At 39.9% G+C, this 12,235-nt stretch overlaps 1 protein-coding gene across 6 annotated transcripts in view; it reads left to right on the top strand.

Annotated features, from left to right (window-relative positions):
* The window catches only part of MAP2K5 (mitogen-activated protein kinase kinase 5), a 268,775-nt gene that overhangs the window by 217,716 nt on the left and 38,824 nt on the right, over window positions 1-12,235 (top strand). For all 6 annotated transcript variants that reach the window (XM_030930285.1, XM_030930283.1, XM_030930282.1 and 3 more), the window contains one exon: window positions 11,329-11,390. In XM_030930285.1, coding sequence (XP_030786145.1) covers window positions 11,329-11,390 — 62 coding nt within the window. The remainder of the gene's footprint in view (window positions 1-11,328; window positions 11,391-12,235) is intronic.

Raw genomic sequence — 12,235 nt, 5'->3', positions numbered from 1 at the left:
TAGTACCGCACCTAACATCCTGTAGGCTCTTGTAAATATTCATCAAATGACATTTATGCATAAATCTCAACACCTGTTTTTTCAAGACCTCAGAAATACAAATCCAAAAAGTGACAGAGAATATATGATGCCTTAATTTTTTTCTTTTTTTTTCTTTTTTTTGAGACAGAGTCTCACTCTGCCACCCAGGCTGGAGTGCAGTGGCGCAATCTCAACTCACTGCAAGCTGTGCCTCCGGGGTTCACGCCATTCTCCTGCGTCAGCCTCCTGAGTAGCTGGGACTACGGGCACCCGCCACCATGTCCGGCTAATTTTTTGGGTTTTTTTAGTAGAGACGGGATTTCGCCTTGTTAGCCAGGATGGTCTCAATCTCCTGACCTTGTGATTCGCCCGCCTCGGCCTCCCAAAGTACTGGGATTACAGGCGTGAGCCACCGCGCCCGGCCACCTTAACCTTTATGGTCTACACAGTGTTTCCCCATGTCACATTCTTTCCCCACACACTCTATTTTACAGACAAGGAAACTGAGTGACAATCAAAGGGTAAGGCTCCTTACATTATACTATCATTGATTTGAAGAAAGTAAAAAGTGACCACTGAACATTTTGGCATCAAAGGAAGAGGTTTTTTATAAAGCTATGAAAGAAGACAACTTCGCACTGCAGACATGCTCAAAGGGCATAGGTATTTTGCAACTCAGTTCAGTTTTGCTGTTCATATGAATGACCCCACATCTTTCAGTTAATTGAATTCTATTCTGCATACTCTATTTAATTTGGCATGGAGGACCGTGAATCCTTTTAGAAAGATTTCTATTGAAATACAATAAGTTTGGCTCTTAAATGTGTTATCTTAAAAAATTCATTCATGTAGAATCACTCATTCCTAGGCAGGGTGCCTGAGAAGCCACTGGGCTATGAAAATAGCTGGTGCTAGGGGGTGGGGGATGCTGATGGCAAGAATGATTGCCTAATAATACCTCCCAGAAATTCAAAAGCGAGGTTAGGCCAGGCGTGGTGGCCCACGCCTGTAATCCTAGCACTTTGGGAGGCCAAGGCAGGCAGATCACTTGAGCTCAGGAGTTCAAGACCAGGGTGGGCAACATGGTAAGACCCCATCTCTACAAAAAAGTACAAAAATTAGCCAAGCATGATGGCACATGCCTGTAGTCCCAGCTACTTGGGAGGCTGAGGTGGGAGAATCTCTTGAACCTGGGAGGTAGAGGTTCCCGTGAGCCAAGATCATGCTACTGTACTCCAGTCTGGATGACAGAGTGAGACTATGTCTCAAAAAAAGAAAAAAGAAAGAAATGGGATTAACCAACTTCAGAGGAACTAATATCCACTCATCTTTTACCTGAGAGACTTTACCATGATTCTGGCTTCTGAAGTTAGCAAGAAGTAAAAGTAATACCATCTGCCTCCTATTCCCAGCATCCCAAGGATGACCTGTTCCTGTCACAGCACATAACTGCAGGTGGTTAAAGGGAGACAGGACCTGCAGACCCACAGTGTCCGACCACAGTGTCTAGCTCTAACCACTCCCACAAACAGGTTTTTGTGATGTGGGATTTCATGGTATGTGCAGCTTGTGTTAGTTAATGACTGAGGCATTAGAAACTCAGTAAGCTAATACAACCATATGCACACAATGGTCCTGTCCTTTCAGCGGTATTGTCAGCTAGACCTGTGTTTCAAATTGTTGGGAATATATTGTTGGGATCCTGAAAACTGATATTCCTCTTTTATGTAAGGCAATCTTTAGAAATCTAATACCTTCTTTGAAAAGTCCAGTGTGTTTAAATTAATTCAGTTTGGCTGGTTTGAAAACTGGAAATAGGTTAGCATTAAGGCCAGGATTCCTTTAGTAATTACTTTTTCTATTGGTAATAACTGTTTCTTTAGAAATGACATTAACATTCTACCAAAACACAGCAGTAATCCAAAAGTTAATGTTCTGTTCATTTATAATTATATTTAATTCATATTTATGAGTTGTCAGAAGGGAGGAGTAAGAAAGAAGTGAGTACAAAATGTTACAGAAGAAACAAGTTATAAGAAAATTTTTTCTTCATAGTCTGAAGGATGTACAAAGTCACTTGAAGCAAAAAAAAATTTTTTTAAACACACAATTATATAAAATTAGATTTTATTAACTATTGCTGAAAAAAATATGTATTTTTATTATTTCCAAGTGGCACTGAGTGAATGCAGCCAATAGACCTCATCCATTTCTTCTTTTTTACTAACCAAAATATTATCATAAACATCCCCATAATTTTGATTTAGTAAGTCAATTAGATTTGTGGGGACTTTTTAACCAGAAAAAATTCTGCATCTTTAGGCAGTCATTGAACAAGTAGCTTTGTGTTCGTTTGAATCGTCCATGAAGCCTGATGTATTATTAATGAATTAATTTCTTGGTGGTGGAGGCCTATGAATAGCGGTCTGTGAATGGGCAGTTGCCTGGTGGGGCCAGTTTTGGCTGCTGTCATTTAACATGTGTTGCTCTATTGTGAAGTCTTACCCAGCCATAGGACAATGCTCATTTAATCCACCATGATGGGACCTCCACACCCTGAGCCCAAGTTGGATGCCAGGGTCAGTTACCCAGCAGCTTGGGCTGGGAGCACTGCTCTGCTTCACTGCCGAGTTGCTGTAATCGTTTTGCCGGCTGTTAATTTTCTCTAAACCAGGGAAAATGTGTATGTGAGCAGTACAAATGTTCTCAAAAGAGATTCCAAACTGGTCGGCTGGGGTGTTGCCTCCATTCCAAAATGGAGGCAGCATTCCAGGGAGTGTAAGCTCCTTCCTTCCTCCTGGAAATGGAAACGTCTGGGCCCACGAGATCCCTGATGTTTTGAGGTCCAGAGTAGCAGATGGCATTATGATTTTCCAAATCCTGATGAACATTCTAACCGAACTTGTTCATTTCACAGTATGTAGTTCTATTTTTTTTCATTTCCTCTTCTTCCCTCCCTCCCTCTTTCCCTTTGTTCCCCTCATAGTAACTAATTTTAAACTGGTGTAGTGTCTCCTTAAACCAGCTTTAAATTCCCTTCTGTCTGTCTATTGTATGCACAGTTTCATGTATAATTCTCAGCCTTTGAATTGAAGCTGAAGCAGCATTTGAATTTGTTTAAAAATGTGTAGGCAAATACAGCCAACACTCATACACACAGCCACTGGTAGTTCTGTTTCCCCCCTTATCTGTAGCTGGCAGTGCAGGTGGCAAATGGCAGTAATTATTTTAACTAACAGTCGAGTGAACATTCAGGAGGACATACAGTATGGTGATGTGGACTTTGGATTTACAGTGAGTTCTCAGAGGCTGACTTGATAGTGTTATGGCTTGCTGGTTTTTCGGGACACGGACCTGCCAGGTTCTTGTACTTCAACAGTGTGTGGATGTGGTTCAGATGTTTCAATCTTAACTCTTTATCTATGAAAAGATGAATTTATTTTTTTTCATTTGGGCACCTATTAAGGGTTTTTTTCTCTCCTAGATTTTTCTCTTTTGTTTTTAATATAGTTTATGATCTGCCTTTTAGACTGCTTTTAATCAGCACTTCTGTAGAACCAGGTGAAATGCCAGTGTGTATATTAACATTCTAATTTAGGTACTGAATCAAACATGTATAGCTGGATTTTTCTTGAAAAAAGTTGACCTGACCAGTGTATGAAATTCAAACACTATACAGGAACAAGGTAAAAGCACAGGTAGGAATTGCTGAATAATTACCTTTAGACCAGCCTGAGCAGGAGACTTCCCACGAGGGTGAGCTCATTTAATGGTTCCTAAAACTCAAATCTTGTGGATGTCAGTGGTCATGCTTGATTATTTGCAGCAGTGTTTTATGAAAAGCAGTAGAAATGCATTGGGAGGCTGCAGAGAAAGAGGACAATAACAGGTTTTACTTTTGTAAATGAAATCCCTTCGGTATGAGACAAGTATGTTTTTTGCTGCTCTGACTAAACCACTGAAAAGGGAGATATATGTGGATGCTAGTGTGTGAGTATGTGTGTACTGTTCATGTAGGCACCTCTAAAAAATGCTGTGCACTATGGCTGATGACCAAAAAGAGACCTAAAATAAAAGGAGACAAAAGATGTTCATTGGCTTTGGAAAGGAAGCAATTATAAATACAGTTTAAAAGATTAATCTGTTTTCCGTTTCTCCACTCACCTATTTTCAAGAAATGTTATAAAACACTAAGATCTTTACCATATGTTTACAACATTTCTAAGTAAATATAAATCTTTTAAATGACCAAAAAAAAAAAAAAAAAAAAAACAAGCAGACTAAATGAAGAGTCCATTTTGACAAATAATGACAAAGATCATTTCTCTTCTCTTTTATCCCAATACTGAAGAACTTCCAAAACACATTAAGGAGAAAAAGAAAATAGGAAAAAAATCTCTATAATCTCAAATTTCAGTTACCCAGAGACAGATTCCTTTAGACCTGTTCGTTTATATTTTGTTTTTTATAAGCCATCTGGTAGTGACGTTCACTTGGCTAACAGCTGGTTCTCCTTGATTGTAGGGTTTATGGGTAGGATGGGCCTTTCAGTGGCAAAAATTCAGGCCTTTACCCCGTGGTTCCAGGCCCATCTGAGACAAGTTAAATGAGCTGCTACTGTCAGCCCAGACCCAGTGGACAGAGCTTCACACCAAAATGCCCACATATGTAATTTGTCACGCCTGGCAGCCCAGAGCATGGGGTGACCCAGTGTGGAAATTGAATCATCTTTCACTTTCTCTGCTCAAGACTTGATGTGGAGTGGGATGAGTAAAAGGCGGGCTTTCTGTTCTCCAGCTGAGCAGGGTTGGAGGCTTTCTTCTCTGGTATGTCATCTGCCAGCCTTCCTAAGTTCAAAGCCTCGCTTTCACCCTGATGTTTTCCCTCATAACACCCCGAGAAGTAGGTCAGTTCTATCTGCATCATGAAATCAAAAATACACTTAGAATCAAAATGCTGATTGTTCCTTCATGGAGTGGCCACATTTTAAAATAAACTCAATGTTTTAACAAGCATTGATTGAATTCGTACAATCTGCTATGTAGTTATGGCTACTCACTCTAAACGAGACTCATTCTCAGACCAGGAGCACCTATTCATCTCTTTCCCACCTTTCTCCTTCTGATAACATGTGACTGCTTTTTTCTCCCCCCGTCTACATTCTGTTACAGCAGGTATGTACAGATATGAACACTGAGGACCTTTAAAATATGAAAATGTAGCTGATTTCCCAGAATCTCACATTAGTTTACACCTTGGACAGGTCATTTTTGGTTTGAAGATTAGCTTCTATGGAGATCCTTAGAGGTGAGGGTCCAGTTTTTTTCATTTTTTTGTTTTTTAGATTTTTTCTTTTTTTAAAACAAACTCGGTTTTCTCCCCGGGCAAGTACAGATTTGCCCTATGTCTCATCTGCCAGTTGTCTCATAAAGATGCTACTCTAAGGCAGTGAACAGTGGAGGATCAGAAACCAATTTGGGGTCTGACAGGCAAAACACTATCCTGCCGGGCATGAAGCCCCTAGAATTACAAATGACCTTTGATCCCAGCACTGAGGATAGAATGCAGTGATCCAATAGAGCTTTGCCAATTAATATGAATCCCAGTGCCTAAGAGTAGACATTGTTGGGCCAGGCCAAAGGAACATCAGACATGAATTAAAAGATTTACTTTTAAAATACAGAGCATGACTCTCAATATTGGTCAGACTACAGATGGTTTTCTGATGTTGAACACCTGTTGGCTTGGTGGCTTGACACCATAAGTCTAGAAGTGGGCTATTAAAAAAAGTTAGAGGGCTGGCCGTGTTTCATTTAATTTGCCATGCTGCTTTAATCCAACCACAGCACAACTGACCTCAGAATTCACCAGTGGAGCCAATGCCTTGCGATTTTTGAGAAGTTGTCCTATCTTCCTTTGCTTTACTGCCAGTATGCGTAAGGTTTGAAGGAATGTCTGTTTTGTATAAGGAGAAGGAAACAGGACCCAGACTACAACATTCAAGGTCCCTCCCACCCTCAGGTGCTGTCTGGGAGAGAGGAAAGAAGAAAGTAGGGGAGCAAATAAGGTATCTCACATGCTGCAAACTCTTTTACTTTACTCCCCATGACCCTCGTTTGTGAACTCACTTCTACCAGCCAAACTGAACCAAAACCTCAATGCCCCCCTGTTCATCCTGAGTGCCCAGCTTTGGCACTCTTACGTGGCCACTTCCTCCATCCTGCAGGGCTGGTTATTAGGGGTGCACGTCTTATCCCTCAGAACAATACACAGATTCTTTGAGGATATGGATTAAGTATCAGCCATTCCACAATGCCAGGCTCATTGCGTTCCACATGGTAGATGCCCACAAAAGCTGTTGAATGAATGAATGAATAATGAATGATTGTATCATTTTTACACAGTATTTTATGTTATGCCTCATCAGTGTCTGAATTAACCACCACATTATTGTCAGGTCCCAGTGTCACCTTTAATTATGAATTACAGGCAAAAATATAGTCCTCAGGAATATTTTTTTAAGCAAAGGGCCCTTAACTTTTTTCCAGTTGAGTATTTATGCCAGCGTTCTCCCTTATACAAAGCAGAGTTCTACTAAGAATCTAGGCCTCATCTAATTGCTTAAAAATAGTCCCTGTCCCTTACCTTTTCTTTTTAAACTTTCTATTTTGACATAATTTTTAGATTTACATGCAGTTGTAAGAAATAATACTGAGAGATCCTGTGTACCTTTCACCCAGTTTGCCTCAACAGTAACATCTCATAAGCGTAGTACAGTATCGACCGGGCGCGGTGGCTCACGCCTGTAACCCCAGTGCTTTGGGAGGCCGAGGCCAGTGGATCACGAGGTCAAGAGATGGAGATCATTCTGACCAACATGGTGAAATCCTGTTTCTACTGAAAATACAAAAATTAGCTGGGCGTGGTGGTGCACGCCTGTAGTCCCAGCTACTCAGGAGGCTAAGGCAGGAGAATCGCTTGAACCCAGGAGGCAGAGGTTGCAGTGAGCCGAGATCGCGCCACTGCACTCCAGCCTGGTGACAGAGCGAGACTCCATCTGAAAAAAAAAAGTATAGTACAGTATCTATACTGTAGATAGAAAATTGTCATAGATACAAGACACAAACCACTGATCTTATTTAGATTTTACCAGTTTTACATGCATGTGTATGGGGGTGGGGAGTTGCAGGGTGAAGGGTAGATTAATAACACAGATTATTCTAAAGCCAAGATACGTTATAGTTTAAAAAAAGAATATTCCTTGAATATTGAAAGCATTTTTCTCATTGATGATTTCTGTGTTTGGAATATCCAGCTTATCTGCCTGCTTTCAAGGTCACTAAATATACTTACTAGCACACTTACTCTGTAAGTGAACTAGCAGCAGCTGTGGTTGGAATTGGACCTCTTCCTGCCTTGTCTCCTCCACCAGCTCTTTGAGTGTGCAGGTACACACACACACACACACACACATTTTCTGCTACTTGCCTTTTTTTATGCCTGAGTACCTTGCTGACAAGTGCTAATAACAAAATACCCAGAGAGAGTCCAGTTGAAGTTAACATACATTAAGCATTCTGAACTTGTCCTTTTGCTCATAGATTGTGCATAATTAATAATTAAACAGTTTCAGTTGTAATGGGTTGACCTTCTTGAACTGTTCATTATTCACAAGGCAAAGGCATCACTCAAACTTTTTCCTATTGTCCTTCGCTGTTCTCTAGCGTCCTGCATGCTTGTGTTCCAGTTGTTTAGCAAAAGGGGCTGACCAGGTAGTTACTGAAACCTCTGAGGCTTGGAAACTGTCCTCCTTGATGACCAGAATTGCTTACTAAAATGGTTTATGGCAGCTGTTTTTATGTAACAGTTGCCGGCTTGATAACAAGAACCAGCTTGTGTCACTTCAGCAGAACTCTAAAGTTGATTTGAGACTAGACTCTCAGATTGAGGCTTTTGGTTAAGGTTGTGTCCACTGCTTCGTTCTATACCTCTGTGCTTAGAAGTTCAATGAAAAAGCATCTGAAAAAAAAGCCCTTAAGGTGAAGTATGGCACCCAAGGTCTTAAAGAGAGTGACTTTCATTAACAATTTAGAGTCAGTGTCAACCAGTACTGAGAATTCGGTGTAACTGCTTCTTCAACCCACATTTAAATTTTTGAAATATATTTCTCCATCTTGCCAGAACCCATATTTCATAAAGGGCATTTTTGGGATGTAGCAGCAACTGGTTTACTAGAGTCTCTGAACCACTCCGATGACTAGATACTTTCCCTTCCTGTGAGCTACAGTGAAACTGGAGTGCAAATTTACTGTATGCCTCCCTCCTCACGTATGTGAATTAGATAACAACATAGACAGGTTCTTGGAGATCTTTCACATCCTGATCAAAACTAACTTTGTAATTTTATTTGCTTTAAAAAGAGAAAAGTATACTGTCAAGTCCTGCAGTGCAGAGAACTCTCTCAGGTATATTCATTTGCTTTCCTTTGGAGTGTTAACAGCCTTCATACTTGTGTGGAGTTGGAGATTCTCAGAAAATGCCTTTGCCCAGTGTTTATGTGTGGCATTCTCACCATCCCCCTACCAGTCAGTCTTCTGCATCTCAGAAGATTCTCCCTTGAGGGATGCAGGAGACATGGATTTTAAAACAAAAATAAGTATCTGGCATTGTGCATGGAGATTAGAATTTCCCCCACATCTTTAATGAGTGATTCTTTCCAGGCACCACTGAGATGAGAATCCACTCGCTGTGGTTCTGCAAAGTCGACTTGGGCTGGCATTTTAGGAAGTGAAATAAATTATTCATGGGTACCACCCAGTGTTCCTTAGTTTTATAATATGAGGAACTTAACAGGCTACAATATCAGGTCTTAAATAAAATTAACTACCCATGCAAAATGTCACATTTCCTCATTTTGTTTCTCATCCGTTTTTACATGACTTCATCATCATATTGCTAGTCTATAATTCATTGATTTACTTTTGATATCATACTTTGAGAAGAGGCCCACGTTAGCATCATGTTTTATACCGGATCTTTATAGAAAGCCAGTCCAGAATTTTAAGCATCTTGGTAAATATTGAACCACATTAAGATAGCAGGCTTTTATTTTCCTAAATATTGCATTTTAGAGCAATTACTACTCAGATACTTTCAGTACTACACCCTCAAAAAAAATCCATGAAGCGATGACTTAGAGAAGCTTCCTCACTGATCAGAGTCCATAATTTTTACACCTCAGACTTTGAACTATCTTTTTACTAATGGTTTTTGAGACAGTAAAATGTCATTTCTTGAACTGGGCCTTGTAGAATCTTATAGGCTTGGTGATATATATGGCTTTCCTAAAACAGGCTGCAGCTGAAATTGATATCATGTTTTATTTTTGCTCTTCAAACCGATGGGACTTCTGTGGCCATTTTATATACCTTTATTGAGGCCTTGTCATGCTATTTCGTGTCTTGTTTCTTTTGAGTGGACTGTTTCATCAGCCACACATCCACCCCCGTTTTTCATGTCCTCTCTATGTAATGCCTGCATGTAATCCTTTGAACTTGGCAAGATTTTATTTCACTCCCATTTTTCCTTTGTTTTCCTCTTAACCTTTCTCTACTGATGAGAATTTTAATTTTAGAATTACTAACCATCCCTTCTTCTGGATGAATAGATGAAATTCAAAGAGGACAGATACGCAAAAACAAGAAACATTTGGTTCGTGTTTCTTTTCTTGTAGCCTCTTTGGGTTTTTTTGTTGTTTGTTTTTTGTTTTGTTTTGTTTTTTGGCTGCCTTGACCCCCTTAGTTCCTTTTGATTTAATTGTATTATCCAGCAGTTTCCAATTGTTTGAATTGGAAACAAAGCCTTAATAAGAGTTCTAGTTAATTTTCTGTCTTGTAATTACCGATCTCATTTTTCTGATAATTGGCCACAGCAATTATATGTATATTTACTAATCACATAGGAGGCTGTGCAATTGTATCTATCTGCCACCATTGATAATGACACGCATATTGCAGAGGTGCTTTTATCATCTTCTTTTTTCCACTACATCAAAGCTATTTCCTCTCGTTCTCAATAATGAATACATGCATGCATTTGACACAGTTGTGTGCTGGAGAAATTGTTTGGCTCCCACCAAATGCTGCATGCTCTGAGTTTCTTGCCTGCAGCGCTGGAAGGTTGTATGTAATGATATATTGCTCATCCAAATGGCCAAAGCACTCCAAAGCACAGTGAGATTAAAATAAGTCATTCCTTTGTTAATTTAAATAGGTGCATGTATCATACTTTGCAGGGCACTTTGTGTAGGGATGTCAGGGAGGAAAAAAGCCGCCGAAAGGTATTTTTAATAGCAAATGAGAATAGATGAGAATGGAGTCATTTGCAGCTGCCTACTTTATGTGGCTCTCTTGTTCCAACTGTAGGTCTAATGAGATGACTGTTAAAGTACTCTGCAGTGTAATTTCATTACATCCTGAGCTGTTACACTATAAACACAGTGGCGCTCTCTGTCATTCTTGGAAAAACTCCTAAATTCTTAAAGCCTTCCTTTGCTAACGGTAATGAGGTTTGCTCTCTGTGTTGCGTGGTGGTGGTGGTTTGTTGCTGTGTAGTTTTCTGCTTTTTTGACTGACTCCCACCTCCATCCCAGTTTTGGTTGGTGGTCAAGTTGGGAGTTTTTCATTGTATCCTTAATTCACTGGCTTTCTCATATGAGGAGTCTGCCTAGACTGGCAAATAGGTTGAAATTCCTTTTCAGGAAACAGCTTTCCCTATAAAAGCCTTTCTATTCAAGTAAAAAAAAAAAAAAAAAAAAAAAGAAATCTGATCCAAATTATTCTATTAGGGGCAAACAGTAAAGAGCAGTTGAATATACAAATAAATGTAAGTAAAAAGGAAAGTGTAAATAAATAGCAAATCCGGTAAAAGAAACAAAGGTCAACACAAGAATAATTTCACAGCTCTTTGTTAATTACAAGACCATTTGTGTGTTACTTAAATAATCATTAATTTCTCATTTACACTTTCCCTACCTTCTCTCCTACCCTGTGGCTATCATTGTCCTTTTTTCACCTCCCCTCTCTCTCAGCTCTCATGTTTCTCACCATTGTAAAATATGTGTGGGTTAAAATTTGGCATTTTTACCTAAATGTGTGGAATAGGGTAAAGACAGTCTTTTTAATTGGATGAGGCCTTATTTTCATTGTATTCATCTTTACACTGCTCCTTCACATGGGTGGATGGGGAATATAAAGAAAGAGAAGGAACTGTTGTGACTTTTGGTGACATGTTTTTCCTCCATCCCAGGATTCGCCCGTCCTTCCAGTTGGAGAGTTCTCGGAGCCGTTTGTACATTTCATCACTCAGTGGTGAGCCCGTTTACAAACATGCCATGCCCTCAATGTAAATGATACATGCCATTAACTCGGCAGCTCCGTGAGACCTTATGGCTCTCCCTGCTTCCTTTTGGAGACAGGAGGGACTTCGGGGCCTTGGGCAGATGGGGCGGCAAAGCTGAAGAAATTGTTTAAATTATGTAAACGTTATTTACACAAAGGGTCATAAGCATACTTCAGAGCCTTTTTCCTGATTTAATAAACAGCTGAAAGTCAAGATACTTCTTTAAGCACAGATACTGTTGCCATCCTTTTTTTAAAAAAAGAAATACACAATTTTATAGCCCCTATTGAACAGACGTACGAAGCTTATTTTTATTAATGTAACCTCAAGTTACCCATAAAACTGTCTGTCACTTAGTGGAAACAGCATAGTTTATTAATTCATCGGATTTTCAGTAAATAACTTTTATCTTTGGTTGTATTTTAAATACAATACTGGGGTCCCATTTCATGAAATTTGACATTTGGAAGACTATGAAAACAGTTCAGCCCACTTTAACCCTTAAAGAACTGAGAAGAGCCACGGGGCCCTCAGAGCCTCTAGGCAACTCCTTGTCATTTTATACCTGAAGAAACAAGCATTTTACTGCCAAGGAGGTTCTTTGCCAGCCTTCTGCCTTTTTCCTCCTAGCAGACCACATCTTTCTTTTATTACCCCTTCACCATCATTTCCCTCTTCCCTCGTCCTGCAGGACTGATATGACCTTGGGAGGCCAAGGTATTCCCCTGCCCTCTCCCTCACTCCAGCACAGAGAAATTACCCAGGAGAGAGGAGGAATTCAGGAATATAGGAATCATCGTCCTCAAAGCAGGAG

The sequence above is a fragment of the Rhinopithecus roxellana genome, chromosome 5 (assembly GCF_007565055.1).
Source record: "Rhinopithecus roxellana isolate Shanxi Qingling chromosome 5, ASM756505v1, whole genome shotgun sequence".
In the NCBI taxonomy this organism is placed as follows: Eukaryota; Metazoa; Chordata; class Mammalia; order Primates; family Cercopithecidae; genus Rhinopithecus; species Rhinopithecus roxellana.
This window is presented reverse-complemented; position numbering and strand designations above follow the sequence as displayed.